The sequence below is a fragment of the Diprion similis genome, chromosome 1 (assembly GCF_021155765.1).
Source record: "Diprion similis isolate iyDipSimi1 chromosome 1, iyDipSimi1.1, whole genome shotgun sequence".
In the NCBI taxonomy this organism is placed as follows: Eukaryota; Metazoa; Arthropoda; class Insecta; order Hymenoptera; family Diprionidae; genus Diprion; species Diprion similis.
In genome coordinates, this window is record NC_060105.1 from 17,586,786 (window position 1) to 17,608,048 (window position 21,263).

Genomic DNA, 21,263 nt, shown 5'->3' on the forward strand with positions numbered 1-21,263 from the left:
GCTATTTCTGATATTATACCCATAGAATTTCAATACTCGAGAGAAATTATTGTGAAATCATGTCAATTAATATTATTGTCAGAAACAAATTGATTGAAAAAAATTACAAATTCAAGGTGGCGGATCGAATACGGTGGACGAAAATTTCAAATTCCATCGAACCCGGAGAAAAACTCCGTCCAGGGTATGTTGGGGTCGCTGATTAATAATCTAGAATCAGATTTTGAAAATTCAATATGGCAAAACAAATCAGCTACCCCGAAAACTCCTGCATAGAGTTTTTTGAGCATATTCAATCAAATTTGAAATCTGCAACGGCCATATCGGATCCACCATCTTGAATTTTTGAAATTTGGCTCGCGATTTGTAATCAGTGACTTCGAAAATCACTGCATCGATTTTTTGACCGGATTTGATTAAATTCGAAATTGTCGTTCGCCATGTTGGATCCGCTATCTTGAATATTTGAAATCGGATTTCAGATTCGTAATCAGTGACCCCAAAAACCACAGACGAATATCTTGTTATAAAAGTTGACTCAGCACAATAATATGGGACTCAAATGGTTAATAGCGAAAAGAATCTAATCTAGTGAACATTTTTAACGATTATTATTTTTCAAAGGATTCTTCTGAATTGAAGATTGAATGAATAATTTGTAGTGATTACGATTTTCAAAAAGAGAATCACCATTACGTGCTTCGACACAAGCCGACTGAAGGTGTATACGTGTGTCTATATGCACGCATACCAGAACACGTTGGGCGATGCGATGTAGCTCACTTCAGGTACCTCAAAAGTCAAGTGTACGATAGTTTTTGTTTTTTTTTTGACTACCTTATGCGTACCGATAGAACTCCCTTAAAGACGAATTCGTCTACCTGCCCAAATACGTGCTAATTAGATTAACTGTACTGCTTGTATGAAATGGTTAAGTTTACTCTCAAACTACGTTAGCCGAATTCAAAGAGGACTAATAGAAATCTGACGGGACATTATTGAAAAATAAATAACTCTGGAAGCTACTTTCCTTCCCGTACGTACTTGACTTCAAAGTTCACCAGAAAGACATCACATGGTCCAAGAAGTGGTAAATAATGTAAAACCGGTCGAATGAAACGAACATACATCTAGTACTCACCTCGTCGTACAAATAAGTTTGAACGTTAGACAAATCCATCTTGTTATTCTTAAAACATAAAATTCGGTGTCAATAACAGATTTTTGAAGTGAGGGAAAACCCATAAATTCGAAGTCAACTGTAGTCTTGCAGGCAGCGATAATCATATGGGACAAACTAACTTTGGGAGTAAAAACATGTATAAGAACAACACATATATACATGTATTTCGTAGTTTAGAAGGTATTTATACACACAGAAAAAGAACATAGTTCTTCAGGCGAGAACTAATCTGAAAGTGCTTAATTTGAACTGTATCTAAGAATAGCTCCCTCAACTCCTTCAGAGAATCTCTAGAAAACATAAAATTGACAACTCTTGATCGAAACAGGTGGATTCTGTGTAAAATATAATTTAAAAGAAAAATGTATACAGTGAACACCTCTGCACCAAAAGTGTGTGTATATGAGGTGGAATTGCAAAACTTTTACACGTATATACAACTTTATTTTGTTTAAATCTATTTACATTTATTGGAAAATCTGCTCATGATGTCAGAGACTGGCTGTCGGCGCCATTTTATCACCACACAACCTAAGTTTTTGATTTTAATGGAAGCAAATCAACATTCTTGGGGTTTCAAATCACTCATATCACATAGCTGACATACATCAGCTGTCAGCCTGGTTGCATTAGTTTGATTTTTGTCCACCAGATGACGCATTGCAAAGTGACATTCCCAATCCGTGTTATATTTCTATTTACCTTTCTATTCTAGGTGCTAAAACCCCTGACCGCTTCTCCTGACCTTGTCGAGATTGTTATGTTTTGGTGCGACGTACGAAACAGCTCTCTTATACTATTTCAACAATTTATCATGAATTTAGATACCTAGAAGCCGACTGTTTTTCTATCGTTATAACGGCGTGTAGGTACGTGACGGAAATAATATTCGGAGACAATCTGATAATAATAGTACCTGCCACAAATTGGTAACAATTGGGAGTACATCCCCTCGTGACTTATATGTGCAGTATCTCCGCATCTAACTCATGCTAATTAAAAACTCAATGATAAGCGAGCTAATTAGCTGCCACGGTAAAATTGTTTTTCAATCAACCTCACAAATGGTAATAAAATATCTACCTTCAAACGCATATACTGTGATTATTTATCCTTTCTTGCTTAGTTGTTTATAATGTATGCCTTACCTTCAAATTAATACAACCGCAGTTGTCCAAAGAATACGGTTCGATTCTACAGAAATGAATTCTACAGAGAAAATGGTCTGTAGAACTTATACATAAATTTTTTTTTACGGACAGAAATTCGTGTTTCAAATCAGAAATAATCTTGCTTGAATTATTCTACAGGATAATTATTCTACAGAATGTTTTTCTACAGAATATTCTTCTATAGAAAAATTCTTCTACAGAATATTCTTATACGGAAAATTTTTCTACATAAATTTTTCGACACAATACTTTTCTACGGATCGTGATTGTCACGACAGACATTTAGAGCTATCACGGAATCGTCAGAATCGTAAATTTAATCGTCAATTTCATAATGTAATTTAATTTAAATTATTTGTGTTGAATTTATGTATATGTGTTGATTTTGTGTGTGTTGTATGTGTGAAACTAGAAAACTGTTCTCTACAAAAATTTCTGTAGAAACGAGTTCGTAGAACATCTGCCCTGTAGAACTGATTTCTGTAGAATCTATCCTCTTCTGTCCGATAACACGTCTATGAAAAAAAGTTAAAGACTATTTCATGTTACAGGATGAAGAGAAGAAGGATTCCAGAAAATTTGACAAAATCGAAGAACTGCCTAGTGAATTCGAATGCTGTTTTTGTACTACTAAGGTATGGATATACGTCCCTATAATCTACTCACTATACTTACAAAGCAATACGTAATCAAGTCATTACAAGAATATTATGTTTTAGCTAATCGCAGGGATTACTAATTGGACACAAAGTGGGGTCGTAACTTTAACGGGTCATTTTCACCTATTTTCTGTTCGTCGGCGATTAGCCAGACACAAAAATAGATTGAAAAAATAACGAACTCTGCAGGTATCCTTGGCTTACTTTATGTTATACGCGTCTACCGCTTTTCTTCGATTGTTTAATCACCTGATTATTTGATACAATCCAGTTTAAATATAATATTATATCTTAAACGTGTAATAACTAATGAGCCCGCCGCACTGTCGCTGAAATTTTTTTCATTTAACCGACTAATAAAAGTACGAATCTCCAAACAAGTAATGTATTATTGATTATATATTATACATATTCTAATGAATTTTTACTTTCCATTTTACAGGCTTTCGTTGACTTCGCTCACCTTTGTATAGTAGGCTATAAATACATGGTACTTTACTTCGCAAATTGCTGATTTGACTTCGCAATTGCCTTGTTTTCTTCCACCTCAGGGGAAATTTATGCAATGACACAATACATTAGCTGTATAACAAATCCGATAAATTATTAAGACACGTTTGGTACATTTTTATGTCGTGGAGGATATATTTAATCATACAAAAACCCAGTCTCTTAACGGCATGGCATAGTTTTACATGTACCTCATAGTACCCTCAAGTAATTGTCTAGAACAACGAAACACGAGTTAGAATGATCTGTACATTTAACTGAGAATATTTGTGACAGTAATTTATACCTTTTAGCTCACCAATAGTTTGATTTAGTTTAGTTAATTGTGGATAGTCTAATTTATTAGTTTAAAGGTTTTCGCTCGATTCATAATAAGTTCATGTACATACACGTTTATATTTTGCATGTCTAATGGCATAAGGTCCTAAACTCCACCTTACAACCTTTTTTTGTCGTATCTGGGCCTCAAACATGAAAATATGATCAGAAACGTTGAAATTAAATAACAATTTAACTAAGCGCAAGAAGTCTATGTGCTAATAAATAAATCCGACCTTCTGCTACTGATTCAATAATAGAAACCCATGTCCATTGTTTTCTTTTGTTTTGATCTTTTTTTCATGTACTTATTAATGGAAAAAGATCGTATTTGCCTTACATACGATCTTTTCCCTTTATATTTTCAAACGTTTGATTTCGATTGAATTATACGTTTTGATCATTTTCAGAGCGAATGGTGAAAAAAAATTATACACTCCCTGGCTAATGAAATCGAATTTTTGGCAGTCACGACCTCATGCCAATAGATACGCGATGTATACATTATATGCATTAGGTGAAATGTTATTGATTCTGAATACACACGTGGGGCTTCACTGACATACGAATTGTTCTTTTGTTTTTCCAGGAGTATAAGGATTTTAGAGATGCTGAGAATCTCATGCCTTTGGCTACAAGTGATTTCCGGAATCCAGTTTGCCAGGAACTGAGAGCCCTGAGAGACAGCAATGCAGAATCAAACAGTTTCGGATACAATCAGAATTCACCAAATCAAGACAATTGCTCGAATTCATGTTTTAAAAATAATAACGAGTCATGCAGCGCGGACAGCACGGATACCTTTGCCAGTTGCCACACGCATTTTTTCAATTCTCAAGGTGACCTCACGGAGGAAGGTGATAGTAACTTGTACATCAACCCGCTGGAAAGTACAGACAAGTGCAACAGCTGTCATCGTCAACAGTCGACTTCAACGAATACGACGAAGTCGACGGCAACGGGTGTTCTGCTACACATATCCAATGTACAATCCGCCGAGCAGCCCGCGCAGAAATTAGATCCGCCGAATGAAGATGGTACAGAAAATTTCCACGATACTTCTTTACCGAAGCACAAGAAAACTCGGATTCAACAAGTACGTATATGCTCAACATCTTCATGTGATCAAAAATTTTCGAATTCACCTGATGTTATATGGAACCTGTGTGTTTTTGCCCAGGTTATGACCTTACACCTCACTACTTGTATGTACCTGACGTCGAAAATATCTAGGCGTGCGTTCCGAAATTAACTGGCCACATTAAAAACTCCCTAGGACAGAGGCAGATCTACTCACGAACTTGGCAACGCAAAAGAGATAAAATATTGTTGACAGCACTGGGAGCTAATATCCGAACGCACCCTACATATTGAAGCCAGAGTGTGCTTGCATGATTTCACATTTCCTAAAATGACTCAATAGTCCAGATCTTGCGTGTGATACTTACACTCGAACAAATCATGTCAAAGGAAGTTAATATATATATAGAGTCACATGGTATAGTAAACTTTCGTGTCTTGTATTCATGATTCGAGACGATAGCAAATCCACAGAGGGGACCATCGGAGTATTACGCAACACGTTTTTAGACCGTATACCTACCTCTACTTGAAAAGCAAAAACAAGTTACAAGGTCCACGCGACGACCTGTTTGAAACTGCGCGTAAAAAATTGTACATAAAACAACTGAGACTGCATTATCATTGGACCGGCTAGATGTACAACAATATCTATGATTCTGTTTTCATCTGGAATGAAACCAATAGATTTTATTCCGTTCTAAATATAAAACAAAGTGTACATAATGGAACGCTGGGCGGCAATTGCATACAGAGAGTATTGCTAGAAGGAAAACGATGCAAACGACAACACGCCGGCAGATAAACAACTGGAGTTACATCTAATTTTTTATAGGATGGTAAACATGGAACCGCGCATGGCGAGACCCGCACATAAAAATATTATAAACAGAGTAAGCAAGTATGGCAATGGTACAGCTGGTTTGCCGATAAAAAGAAAGAAAAAATCGAGACCCTATCTGTCATGTTCGAAGTCACGCACTAGGTCAATTTTGTATTAATGTATAAAATTGAATAAAATTATCAATGTATGTAACAATAACGTTAGTAGTTTTGAATGAACCATCATTCTGAGTCTCTTCTGGCGCGTGCAAAAATTGATATGTACGCAAAGAAGGATAGATAGCCTCGATTCTCTCTCACTTTCTATTAGCACGACCTTTCCACTCATGCTAACCCCTGCATACTACATACGCTATTTATAATATCTCTATGATGCCACAAGCCTGTCTGACTTAGATAGCAGCTGTCACAGCTAACACGACTCTGCTAATAGAGATTAGCTTCCGCTGTCATAAATTGAGTTTTGTAAAACGTGCTCTAAAATTACACCATTTCAGAAAAGTACTCAAAACTGTGATAGCAATGTATCATCGAGTCAAATAAATTTGAACATGATTACTTCACAGTAAGTTAGATGTCAAACTGTTAAAGTAATCGGAGACTTCGATTCTGTATGGATCCTGCATTAGTTGGACATACAAACAGAGTCATGATCTGAACTTGCAAGTTAAAAACTATCTCAACAACTGGAATTCACACAGTTATCGAGATGTTACGATTTTTTCGCAGATACTCATGAATTGATTGCAAGTCTGACATGCTACAGAAACACTAGTGTACCGGTAATTACCGCTACTTTAATTTTTTTCATGTAAGAGGTTATTACCCAATGTAAATGTAGGCCTTGATTCGATGGAGGATAGGGACATGTAGTAAATTTATTACCCTGTTTGCGTCTGTTGAATTGATTCGATTGTGAGCCCGGGATAAAAGATTAAATATCCAATTCAAATATTGTGTCTCATGAAACAGCTTGGCGACAGTATCTGTAAGCTTTCCCAGCATCTAATAACTTAGATACCAAGGCATTGTCGGCCATCAATTAGAGCGGACGCCAACTTAGAACAATATCATCTAGTTTACCTAATCACAAAAGAATCCATTGAAATTAAAGTAATACATGCCACTGATCTACCTTCAGTATATCAGAAATGCAATTGACTGACGAGTATTTCGGCAAAAACCAACCGTTGTACGATTCCAACAAAGGTAGATTGTGACGTTGCACCACCATGTACACGTCGCAAGAAACCCCAAACCCGTGGGGCGAAGTCGAACACGGGAAAATCAAGCAGCGCCATTCGTACACGAGACACCATCGAGTGGCAACAGTTTTTAGAAGACGATGCGAGTTGAAAGTGAAGAGCGAGAAACAGACAGCGACCCTCCACTCCAGCACCCAAGATCAGCCCACGTGCTCCGTTTTGACTACACTCCTGCCAGAACTATAACCTCACGTGCATACCCACTCACACCTGCCCTTCCTCACCCACACGCATACACACACACACACACACGCACGCACGTCGAAATTAAGTATCACGCTACCAACCTAACCCCCAACGCAAGTGTGACGTTTACGAAATGTAGCGAACGTAGTGAAGCGACAGATTCGATTGGCTGGTGAAAAACACTGAGCCAAGGTGCTACTACGCACAGACGCGGGAACGAAACTTGCCGTACATCAACTGATCAACCCTCGGATCAACCTCTCAGTACGGACTGGAAAGTTAGTGAACAAGCCCTAGGTCATGACGCTGTTTGTATGCAAAAGTAAAAAAGGATCCACAAAGAATCGAAGTCTCCGACTACTTTAGCATTTTAACCTTCAGCTGGTATCTTTATCTGGCATAACATTGCTGGCACCTTGGGGTCACGCACCAAAGAAAGCGATTTAATATTTTGACTTGGAATTTCTTTTTTTGCGTATTCACTTGAGTGCCTTTTACAAGATAAAAAAGATCGAAACAGAATTCTTAATTTTAACGTAATAAAAAGTTGTTTTGAAAGGAAGAAACTTTCAAGTTACGAAAATCTTGATTAAAAATCCTTAGATCACGAATGACCCCAAAGTGCCAGCTAATAGTATATTGTGTACCTAGGGCGGAAAGGGAGCGATTGACGCGAGTACGAGATTTCAGCTGAGCCGAGGGGACCCGAGGTGTGCGAAGGGTCGCCGAGGCTCAGCTGAAACTCGCACGAGCGTACATCGCTTTCCGTCCATAGTGCACACGATACTTTTTGTCCACAACCTGTATTGAAAGTTTGCCTTTGAGTGCACAAAGAATAGGCTAATTACAAGATACACGACGATTCCGCGGTGATCGCGCGGTGTACCACTCCATTTTACGCCCGGCGTTCATCGAAGCGGGTGCAAAACGTGATTTTACGCCCGCTTACGATACGTTATTTGCGCGCGCTCATTTGTCACCGGGCGGGAAAAAGTCACTTTGCGCGCACTTTACATGCACGAAAAGGGATACTTTCGCTGCAGGTTGGAAAAAAAGATTAATGAAGTCGTTTGTGACCCAACTTAGTGTGAAGTAATCCTGTTGAAATTGATTAGATTCGATGATGCATTGCTATCACAGTTTTTACCAGTTTTCCGAAAACCACCGGGCTTGTAGCATACATCGTGCACGGTCTCGTGTCTACCATTCTATAAAACAAATAGATTAAACATAAATTGCCTATCGGTCAGTGCGTCGTCGCTTGCATCGTTTCCCTTCTAGGAGTCATCTCGATATAATGATGCGCTTGATAGTTTAAACTTTAGAGAGGGAGGAATTATTTGTTAATAAATATCTAAGTGCATTAATCACTTTTATAAAGGGAATTAAGGTGGTTCTTGATTTTTTTCAACGCGTCTAATGTAACTTTATAATATACATCGATGTCATTGATGCAGTAGACCTCGTTGTTTGCAGTTTTACACCGTCTCCATCTTACTGGCCTACAATCTCAGTAATAAACTTATTATTAAATTTTTTCGCATGATTCGTAGACTCACCGCTGCAACAGTAGAATTTAATTTTTATTTCTCAGTATCTTTACTGAAGCCTTCGGTTTTACTACCTCTTTGATGAAAGAATCCTCAGTAACGACGAACATTGAATTAAAATAACTGTTATATCTATTCGTTTGTTGAAACTGCAATGCAATTTGAAATGTAGTGACTTTGAAAATCGCTTGAAACCACTTTAAAAATTGCTTGCCATTAGATAAAATTACTGCAATTGCTTGTTTCGTTAATTTCACTAGTTTAAAAAAAAACATCTCTTGTAATTCATGCTTTCGAATTCCCACACAGTACATTCATATGACAAAAACATTATGAAAATATCATAACAGTAAAACTTTTTCCAAAGGACACCTTTTTATAACGAATATGTTAGAAATCCTCGGCAGAAAAGCATTGCCTCCGAGGGAAAATATACCTCCGAATAACAGACATTCTATAGTTTATTGCGTGACTAGGGAGGAAAGTAGGCTATTTCAAACCGCGTGTGATTGTCACCTGAGCCGAAGACGAGGGTGCCAAACACGCGTTTTGAATGGCCTGTTTCCTTCCCGCGTGGCACATACTACTTTTTGCCACATCTGTAACGAATCGTTCGATTCAAACTGTCAGATTTAGTGAAAAATATGTTTAAATCAGAGGTTAGAAGGCATTGTACGCGCTCGTATCTACACTTCCCCCTCTTCCCATACACACTTATTCATAGAAAGAAAAAACTTATGAATTTAATCAAATTAATTTAGTTAAAAGTATATATATTTGACGATACCCGTTCCAAACATTCAAAAGTATAAAGTATTTAGAAAGTATAATCAATAATGATGTGTATTTAATAAGCCATGTCTACAGTGAGCAGTTAGGGAGGAATATCATTTTCTTCTTCGTTTCGTGGTTAGGTATTTGCTAAACAGGGCAAAAGAATAAACTTTCTGTCGAGGCGTGGTAAAATAACTAACGCGGACACTACCGCGGATTCATTTTGCCTTGAAAAAACTTCTTAATACTGGACACATTTGCAAAATTTTCAGTTTGTTCATTGTTTTCCAAACTCTTGGCTCTGATGTGCCTTTATTCACGCTGAAGTCTGCTGCATATCTACCTTTAACGAAATCGTTTTTTTTTTTTGTTGTTAGTTTATTACATACCAAATAGTGTTGTTTTTTTTGCTTGTTACAGTGTTTGTATTTCGAATACCTACATTAGTTTATTCGTTTATGCACTTTCGTCTAATCAAATATTACATGTTTCGTGTGCATATATATGCTTATATGCAATAAAATACGATATATTTGTGCAATAACAAATGAGCCTTTTTCTGTGTAATGGACACTTCTCAATAGCGGGCAAGATTTCCGGTGCTAAAAGATTCCGCTATTGGGAAGTTTCACTGAATGATAAATTTTTAAGTTTTTGCCACATTATAAAAGAAACTCATAACTCTGGTACAGAGAAGTGCCATTTACAGTGATTTTGAAACATTTTTATTAACGTTGGTGGGAAGTACTTTTGATATGTCTTCGATATTTCCAGAGTTGAAAAAATGAATGTTTATAAAAACTCAACAGGATAATTCTGATTTCGAAATCTTCAACATATTATTATTTCTGGTGACATAGTTGAAGTTTTTTCTGAATGAAAAATTTAATTTATTTTTTGGATGTTAGAAGCTCGAACCTCGAATGTTATTAATCTCTTTTCTCGGAACTCCAGCCCTTGTTTACTAACAAAAAATAATGAGTTTTTGTAATTGGGACATAAATACTTGGCATATTCAGGAAAACTTATCGCGGTACGTGAGGCTCGAATTATCTCGATTAGTTTGTCGTTTAAGTAACGATTATAAGTTTTACATTGCCAAGAATGCCAAGCAAAATGTATTTGATGATCGCCCATTTCTAAAATATTCAGATACGAGACAAATATCGAACGTAATATATTTCTATTATAGGAAGCTAAAATGAAAATATTTTGGATACCAAACAGTCGGAATATTTCGATCACCTCGTGAAAAGATGACGCACATAACATGGTAGAATTACTATTGCAGAGTTGATGTAATTACAATACTTTAGAAATATTAAAGTTGAGACATTCTTGTACGGTCAAAAAATTAAGCGACAGACGAAATGTTTCTAATGCCTTATAAAAATAAATAGCAAATCAAACATTATAGAATAAAACGTTATTAAACGTTGAAAATCTTATTTCATTTCATTTCAACACATTCAAACTACAATCGTTACGTTTCTGTTACATTTTATGTAACATATTGTACTGTGTGGGTCAGAAAATCATTCATAGTTTCGTGCATTTATTTCGTTTCCTTGCAATTACCGGAAGTTCAATGTAAGGATACGTACGAATATTGAGGGGAAGTCGGACTCCCATCAATCTGGCAAATCGTATTTTTCAATTTTTTCTTCTTCCCAGTAACAGAATCTCTTTTTAGTCTCGCTAATGATAGGGCTTATGATTGTACTCGCAGGTCGGTTAAGAAAATTCGGAAAATAGGTGATAAAATTTTGAAAATATCAGATTCACTTGTTAATTGTTATAAAAATTAGGCATATCAAAATCACTGCCCCCATGTGTGCCATGTAATTGATGTAATCTCATATCAAATCGAGTGAAAACGAACTGCAAATACTTTAGGCTTTCCAGTATTTTTCCAAAATTCTGTCAGTCAACCAACAATCACAATTATGAGCCCTATGATTTCCCAAAGTTTGAAGAGATTTCATTACTTGGAAATCAAAGTACTAATCTATTCTAACCTAACCTAACCCAACCCCTATTGATCAATACAATTACCTTCGACTTGCAACTGCATATTTTAACTTGACGTTCGCTCTTCTACCCTACTAATAATTACAGAGCGGAAGGCAACGCACCCATTTTGGCGTTAATCCTGATTCTTTATCAAGTATCGGTGGAGTCTCGACGGAAAATACTGTCACAGGAGATAATAATAACCAATACGGACTGATCGACAGCCTCAGAAATGGCATGCTGACACCAGCAGATTACTTTGCCTCTCCATCCCGAGTGATTAACCATCATTTGTTTGGAAATGTTGGTGGCTTGAAACATGCCTACTCTGGTAATTGATATCATAGTGATTGATTAATACTGCTTACAATTGCAGCTACAGTGGTCAAGCGAAATCGCTTGGTGCCCTGAAAACAAGGACAATAATTACATTTTTTTTTTCAACATTCGAAACTTTGCTGGCTTTGTGAGTCCAAAATCCATTTACACGTGACTCCATCACACCATACAAGAAGAATTCATCTTTCATTGCATCTTGCGAATGCAGCATTATATTACATGTATTTATTTCTATCATGCATATTAATAGAAAATTCGAAGTTTAATAAGCCATGATCATCGTACTCAATTCGGTGTTATTTGTGAACATTATGCCATATTTTTAGTGCAGATTTTGATCGACTCGTAACAAACTGTACGGAATCTTCTTGAATTCTAATTGTAAGAGTGCGAACAAACTTGCCGTACAATCACTTTTATAAGATCTGCAAACTTTGCCGCATCATTTTTCGAAAATCTTGGAATCGTAAAATCATTTCATAAGTAATAATGTTGTCCACAGATCATTTGTTTACATAAAACTACCAAATCTGAAATGCTGTAAAATATGCAGCATTGGCAATTGGCGGCCTTTACTCTTCAGAAATTTATTCTGTATCTGTAAACATCATTTTTAGTATATGCGTCGAAGTTGAAAAACAATAAATTTCTCATCCGACATCCGATCATCATCTAATTAGTATACGTATATGAATTCTAGGAAAATCTATTGGAAGTAAGCTGTCCTTATCCAGTAACTCGATAGATAGTGAAACAATGCCGTTCTTAGACCGACACCGTGTTTCAAAATCGATTCTAAAAAAATCAGATATCAGTAATGTTCGATACAACAACGGCTGGGACTCGGATAAAGAAAAACTGATATCAGAAAATACGTCTGCTACCAGCGTGTATGACAGCGAAGGTGATATTCGGGCAGATGCGTTGCTGATAAAAGGTCCAGTCCTCAAGCTGTCGCAATCATCCGAACAACAATCTTCTGGGATAACTTTCCAGGCGAAGAATGAAAGCAATCGAAACGACGTCACAGATCATATCAGTACAAGAAACTGTACAGTTGCATTATCCAAATCTCTTTTTCGCTCACATGAAGGTAAATTTCACTTCATACAATAGCATGATTGGTATTGTTAATCAGCTTATGATATGTTGTTTGAAATCCTGCTCAAAATAAGTGTTATTTACATATTATCGACAAAATGATACACATTGTTGAAATATTTTTTTCACAAGTTTTTGCAATGAAGAACAAACTCTGACGGTTAACGTTGATAATGTAGATTATTCATGTTTTTCACTAATCGTACGTCGATCGATGAACAACTATATAATCAATCGCTATCTCTGAATTGTAAAATATGCTCAAATTTGAACCACACCGGGAGCACCTCTTGAAACTTAAAAGTGAACTGCGCATGCGCTAAATAATTCAATCTCAATGGTCGGCAAAATCGTCCTGCAGCTACATTTTCATCTACAAATCAGGGGACTAACTTTCGAAATCTGACAAAAGCTGTGAAACTCTCACGTGTTAATTAAGTAGCGAATTGAGGTTGTGTTGTTATTTATATTATGTACAGTTGTTGCTTTCTAAGCTCTGCCTCCGGCGGTAGAGTGGGATACCTCGGTAATTTCCTATTTTTTGAAACTCTCAACCCCGAGGTGCGGAAATTACGCAGGAAGCACTGTATACATGTGATCCTACTGTCCTAGTTTACAATATATGGGGTATTCTACGCCAACTCGACCAGTGTTAAACCTCAACTACCTCAAAATCATTTCATGTGTTTTCTAACATTCTACCCGGTAAAAAAACAGGACCTGAATTTTTTTCAAATTTTTTTACTAAACCGTTTATTTTTTTTCAAATATTTGAAGTCGATTGCGAATGCCCATCAAATCACCTAATTCGGAATTTAAAAATTTTTAAACACAAAATTAACACAGAATCAAATCGTAAGCGTCAAATAAAGGTCAATTTACTTGTAAGTGTTCGGTTTCACTAATCCGATGATGCGCCTCTCTAATTAGTAAAAGATATCTATTGTTATACTTTATTCGGCATTGCATGTAAAGTTACGCTAACCTTTTTTCGTGATCCCTTAAAAATTTTCCGTAGTAACTCTTCGGAATTTATCACCCTGTGAATTTTTTATTACCTCCAATTTCAGCAATTACTTTATCCAATGAACTATTACTATTGGTCCATAAAATAAAAGGAGAAATCAGTTCATCCGACTTTTCTCATTACTTGATTGTTCCGATTTTCGATGGTCGAGATTGTTTTACGCCTTGAATGGAATTTAGAAATATTATATAATCCAAAAACATTGAGCTCTGTCACTTGTGTCACCGTTTTACTTTATCCAATTTCTAGTCGACATTGTTAGAGCTCATCGTCAGTGTGTCAAGTTTTATCGCTTTCTCTCCTCATAATCTCCGTAAACAATTAATGAATGATATTTTTTATAGATGCACGAGACGAAATGGTCACAGATAACAAAGTCAAAGAGTGTAACGACGATCATACTCAAGAGGATTACAAAAAGAGCAAAAGTTCGACAGGGAAAAGTGAACACAATTCTCTGCTCATTTGTCCACCGCAGTCGTATGATGAAAGTATTAGGGAAAATAGCATCTATCGTGAAAGGAAGAAGCCGGCACTGAATAAACCAAACGCGAATCAAACCACCGCTACCCGTTTGAGCACAAATTCAAACTGTTATAAGTTCTCTTCGTAGCAGAGAAGTCGTTACGTATATGTGTAATAAACAATGGAATTAATGTATACAAGGGAGACTGGAAGTTCTGGTATCTCCTTAAGGCAAGACCCTAGTGAAATTTGAAAGTTCGATTTTCTAGCATTTTAAGTGGATAAATCCGTAAGACTTGGGTAAAATATGGTTGCGACATCAGTGCTATTATTTTTATTATTACCTACACAAATTCAATTTTATTTTCCTATCCTCTGCCCTGAAAAGAAAATAAGGTTCCGATTCTACAAAAATCTACTCTACAGAGTAAAGGTCAAGTAAAAGTAAAAAAACAGTTGCAGTCGATTTTCGCAAGGTAGTAATTTATATTCAGATAGCTTGGAATAAGGTCAAGATTACTATATACATATACTCTTCTACACGAAGCTATCCACACATAGAAAGATGAACTATCCTTGACAAGTCAACTGTACCATCATCATAGCATGAGAACCCATAAATATAATTTCATTAACCACATCTTGACGGTTGCAGTATTAAGTCAGTGTAGGTGCTCGTAATTATTCATTTGTGAATTCTTGAATGAATAATCCCAGTAACGTTCAAAGTCATACTGCAATAACTCTTAGTAATAGCAATATTACTGACATGATTAAAGAGCTTCGTATGAGATGGTGAATTACCATATTTTCAAAGAGTAATAATGGCGGTGGAATGGTCTTACATAGTCAAAATATGGTAAATTCAATTATATTTTTCTGACAAACTTGTCTCCGAAAATTTCAACGCAATTTTAAATGTTGAGTTCTAGTTTTCTTAATCTTTACACGCAAAATATTACTAGGGTTAATAGCTATTCGTATAGTTATCCCTTTATTAGACGCGCGGTGACGTAGAGACCCCAGATATTTTATTTTTTTCCGCTGCTACAAAAAAATTTTCTCGTGCTACCATTTTCAGTAGCTTTCAAAAACCTTTCAATAAAGCCATGCTCTATGATAGCGCGCTGTTTTCGCCGTTCATTACACAGCCACAAGTCATCAAACTTTTTCGGGGTCTCCACGGACCCCACGCTCGTGCCGGTGTTACTGATCGTGGTGTATAACGGGAATCAGTATTTTTTGTGATATAGAACTAAACATACAATCACTCCTTTGTTTGTGTCAGCTTAGATTTTAACAAAATTTGAAGACTATTTTATTATACGGTTAGGAATTTATAAACATTTATTCAGTTTGTTTTTCTCATTACATATACGTTTTTGTTGAAGGAAAAATTTGTTTTTTTTAAGTTAATAAAAACTGTATTTATTTATTAAAAAATGCTGCGCCACGGATTATTTTGTTTATTTATATCTTCGGTTTAGTAACTATATTCACAATGGACCATTTTTATGAAAATTAATAGTTTCTTTTTGCGTTGTCGTCCATCGTGGTCGAATTTTCGGATTTTTTTACTCTTGAGATGAAATATTGTTTACTTATAATTATCAATGAATTTAAATTGTTCAACCTGTAAATTCCGACAGACACAATTTCAAGTAAAAAACTTTTCATATGTACCTATTTATTTCGGCAAAGTGGCAAAATCGCGACAGTCAAATCATACTCATGTAATTCGCACACTCGTATCATTGTGTATTCTCTCGATTTTGTAAACCCTCAGTTGTTGTACAGATATCTCGGGGTACAGATCTTATCGCTGTATCGACTAAAGTACATTGCACCATTGTTTTAATAATCATCATCTATCGGTCATTATCATCCCGCTTCATTCACTAGAGTTCCTTATCGCTAATTTGCAGATCCTACGTCGAAGATCTACAATCACTATCTATCTCTCTAGACAGTATTACAGGTAAAAATATTGTATCTACTAAATGGGATCTCCCGAAGATCTCATGCACTTACTGTCACTATGAAATTTGATGCGCCTAATGAAGGGTTAATATAGCTATAGATAGAAAATACTGCTATCTCAAAAAGGGATACTTGGTATTGAAATAATGGTTGATTTCAAAACCTTTTAAATTGAATTATCCCTTGTCTATAGAAAAGTTTTTTCAGATAATGAGTTACTTGTTCATGGATGTTGGGACACATATATTGTAACGTATTCGACCGCCCCACCGGCTGGTCGAGCAGTCAAAATCACAGCTGACCACACCGACGCACTAATTGTCAGACGCAACGCAATGTTAAGCCCTTTTTTGCGTTTAAAATACGTGGACTTTGATATCTGAAGATACGTACGACAACGTTAAAATCGATCAGGACAGCCCAGCCAAGTGTAGGGAATAAAGGAAATAATAATAAAGACGAAAACTATATTATGGATACGTTATAATATCAGTAGCATTGACAAATTATTATATAATATTTAATGGCACACTTTCTCAAATCTCCGCGTTAGCCATGTGAAACATAAGTATGTGAGGTCCCGCATTGATATCCACGATAGAGATCGATCTGAACTCGCCGAGGTGTTGTCGCGTAATGCTCGCTTTGGCGCCCGATCTCTGGCCCTGCAGCATTTATTCGTCACCCGAATAATCTCCATGTTTATGTTTCGGGCTCTCCTAATACCCTCGGCTTCCTTGCCTCACTCGCAAGGCTCATACTCGTCAATGTTGACTACACAATAGCACACAAAAAGCAGTAAGCCGTGTGCCGTCAAACACACGAGCCGGCGACGCGCAGTTCCTACACCAATGCATCGCCGTGATTGGCTGGCGCTATGTGTTGGTGCACGGATCGCACGTTCCAGCTCGTGTATGTGACGGCACACGGCTTGTTGCTATTTGGACGCTCTGGGTCTTACGTTAGTGCAGCGACGGCTATGGCAAGTCAGAACTTGTTTTCTGCAAAGCAGCGGCATAACCGCCAGCGTCTATGTAGAAACACAGACCACAAACCAATACACCCGAGTCTGCACAACGTTACAACGGAGTAATATCGCGCGTCAAGTATACAAAACAGATAAACAGAGACAGGGACTTTTGACAACGAAAAATTATCAACAGCGCTACCTTTCCCTTAATATGGAGCTCTTCTACTTTTTCAGAAATAAATTTAAAAAATGGACTTTATCCTTTAGAACGAAGTCACAAAAAAGTACACTAGCACGGCGTTTTCACGAGCAAGGTGCTCTAGAAAAGCAGTGAACGTTACAATATATGAAAAAAATTGTGGAACATACTTATTTTCTTGTAAGAACTCTGACCTTCCGAAGATGCTTGTTTCAAAACAAGTATTCAGATTTTTTGGTTTATCTGACGAACGGGTTATCTGTGAGTATAAAAACAAAACATCATCTAAAAACTTGAATTAGTCATTTTTCTGATTATTCAATTAATCACGAATATGGGCTCATTTTTTCTGATTACTTGACAAATCGGCATTTTTAATTAATTGTCTTTTGAATTATTCGATGACACGAAATATTGAATAGAACTCAAATTGATCCAAGTCTACGATCAATTAATTTAACGCGCAGCCGTAATTTCAACTTTTCAAAATATTTTCGAGAGATTCGGTTTTTTGGTGACAGATATTTAGTCATAAACAATGACTCTTGAAAAGAGGTTCAAAACAAAACAAGTGAAGAGATCCAATAAGGCAATATTCCCATTGGTAGAACGATATTCATTAAATAAAAGTAAATAGTTCGACATTAACTCGATGATTAACCTACAAATGAATGTTATTGCCCATGCCCATAACAACAATTATTTCCACGGGACTCTTCCTGTCAGTAAATTGGGTTACGAAAGATTGGCCTATATTATGTGATATTAGCTCTTATAAAAATATACTGAAAATATCTTGAACACATTCTAGATGTATGTGTACTGGCCATACGTATTGTCGATATAACCTGTGACTTTTTTAGTTACAGAGATCACTCGGATAAAATCTAAAATATCGTTTGAACATAAGAGAAGTCTATGAAATACCCCAGTTTCACCAGGGTCCTTCCTTGAGGAACGACATTGTCCATTCCCACTAACCGGAATGATTGTTTTGAAATTCCATAGATCACACCTATTAAACTAATTGTCCTTTCGTCATTTGATACAGTCGGGTCTCCCATTAGAGCCGGGCAGCGATGAAAGGGGAAGAGTTTTTCGACGAATCCGGCGTTCCCCCATCGTCGATCTCCGCGCTCACTAGCGGATTTTTTGTTCGCTTCGTGTTGAATATAATACCCTACTTCAAACTACATATACATGGATGAAAAGAAGTTTTAGAGAACGGTATGAAAAATCACAGCTCGCGATAATTTTTTGAAAAGCGGAGGAAAGGGTTTACGCATAAAACTGGGGAAGCGACACTATTGCGGGCTGCACCAATAGGAGACTCGACTCTAATTTATGAGGAACAGATGCGAACTAGCACACGAAATTTGCAAAAATCTAGAGAAATTATTTTTTTATGGACCGCAGCAGCAGCCGTGTGACTTCTTTTAACTATTATCAAAGTTACACGCCAATGACGTGAATAAACGTCTAACAGGCGTGTTCTACCAAGAATTGCACATACGGCCGACTGAAAATATTTTTGTTTTACGTTAGAGTAACGTCGAAATGTGAACAATTGTAATTCGTGAAAATACGTGATTATGTATCGTTCAGAAGCCATGCTAATCCGCAGTTCCCGCATACTTGACAGAACGTTCAGCCCAAGAATCACTCAATACCTAGAAGTTCGTTTCTACAAGTGGCGGGCCTACAAGTTCGGTTCTCCCGATTCACTCCGAAAGGTTTGTTTCTACAAGTTACAATCCTACAAGTTCGTTTGTACAAGTGACGATCCTACAACTGTGAAGTTTGTTTCTACAAGTTACGATCCTGCAAGTTCGTTTCTACAAATTGCGTTCTTACAAATTGGTTTTTCATACATTTAAGTGTTAATTTTATACATTTTTATTTAATTTAATTCAATATAATTCAAATTCTTTGTAGGTTCGCAACTTATAGAAACGCACCTCTGGGTCGTAGCGCCACTTGTAAAAACGAACTTGTAGGACCGCAACTTGTGAAAAAGAACCTTTGGGAGTGAATCGGGAGAAGCGAACTTGTAGGATCAGCACTTGTAGGAACGAACTTGTAGAAACGGTCCTCCTCCACTGAGATGTGTCCCAATTGGTACGTAACAAGCCATTTGAGTCATCCCCCACTCTCAATCTACAGTAACCTGCAAAAATAGATCCAACTTGTCGCAATTCCATCGAAAGAAAAGTATGTTGTATGGTGAAAATTACATTATTTTGTAGTTACTCTAGTTACAAATTTTAAATGATACGTTTACTCAAACCGTTGTATCTTCAACATTACATATGTTCTATTTTTGCTATTTAAATTTTATAGGAAATGCATCTAAAACTTAAGTAAAACTATGCTAGAGATAGGAAATTGTTCGAATACTATCTGATTTCAAAGCAATTTCCACCAATTTCCACGAAACTATTTCAATGATCAATTGAATTTCCCGCGACACTTGACAAATTGATAACAAGCAGCATGGCCACCTCATAGATAAACATGGAGTGGACATACCAACATTTTCCTTCGATTCTCTTACGACAAGCTGTAGATTACACTGAATATTTTTTATGACTGACCATATTACCAAAATACTAGTTTCAGATATTTTCTACAGATTTTAAGTTCCAAAAGGAAAAAAACGTACCGGATTCAACCGGCATACGCTCCGCGCTTGTTACGCATTATCCAAAGATTTGAGACGTGCAACTTAATGATTGCTACTGTATAACGGAGATCCCAATACGTCTAAATCAGATTTCTTGATGATTTTTCGGTATCGAAAAGTTATCTATTCAGCTGGATGCTGCACACTGTTTGCATTGCTGCATTTGGTTTTCACACGGAATGCTACAATTTTGTGGCCAAATTATTTTCAAAACGGTGTCCCGGGTAGACACTGCGCTATCAATGTCTCAAAAACGTGTTTTCAGTATCTTAGGACCATCATTTAAGTATACTTCACAAATATGATCAGGTCAGACACTGCGTGTAAAGTATCTGAAACTCGCATTTTGGGGCCTGGGGTCATCTAATCTATCCAACTTATACGATTTTGGCCAGAATGCTAGAGGAAAAAAATGTTGGTCTTGTGCTCTGGTATTACAACCAAAAATCTGGCACAAAATGAAATCAAGTAATCGGAGAAGGATAAAAAGGACGCATTTCAATCCAATAGTGTACTACGTATCAACCATATCTTCAGGAATTTCCACTAGGTTTTCAATTTACATATTACTGGTGTACAAGTCAGCTATAATTGAATTGTTGTTACGAAAAGTAGTCATGCGAAACTTTGAAATTTCGATAGTTACCAGAATTTTTTGATCCCATTACGTTCGCTATGGCGTGTTTCATACAATTTATAATTTTTGTTTTGGGTTCTTCTTGATTTTGATACTTTTCGGGACATTCGTTGACGTACGGTTGGCACAGTTTCGACTTTTGGTTTATTGACAGTACGGTCATGAACACATCTCAGGCGAATTTGCCGACCTCCTGCCAACTTCAATTCAAATTTTTCAGCTGACCACATTATACCACTTTAATTTTCTTAACTGATAGTTGGCATTCCGATAAATGTGCTATCTGGGTAGGTTTTGATAATAGTTAAA

At 36.6% G+C, this 21,263-nt stretch overlaps 1 protein-coding gene across 1 annotated transcript in view; it reads left to right on the forward strand.

Moving 5' to 3' along the window:
• Positions 1 to 14,822, forward strand: part of LOC124415932 — a 72,980-nt gene extending 58,158 nt beyond the window's left edge. The window contains exons 5-9 of the mRNA XM_046896689.1: positions 2,907 to 2,990; positions 4,432 to 4,938; positions 11,659 to 11,884; positions 12,593 to 12,985; positions 14,365 to 14,822. Of these exons, the coding sequence (XP_046752645.1) occupies positions 2,907 to 2,990; positions 4,432 to 4,938; positions 11,659 to 11,884; positions 12,593 to 12,985; positions 14,365 to 14,633 (1,479 nt within the window). The 3' untranslated portion in view covers positions 14,634 to 14,822. The remainder of the gene's footprint in view (positions 1 to 2,906; positions 2,991 to 4,431; positions 4,939 to 11,658; positions 11,885 to 12,592; positions 12,986 to 14,364) is intronic.
• The last annotated feature ends 6,441 nt before the right edge of the window (positions 14,823 to 21,263 follow it).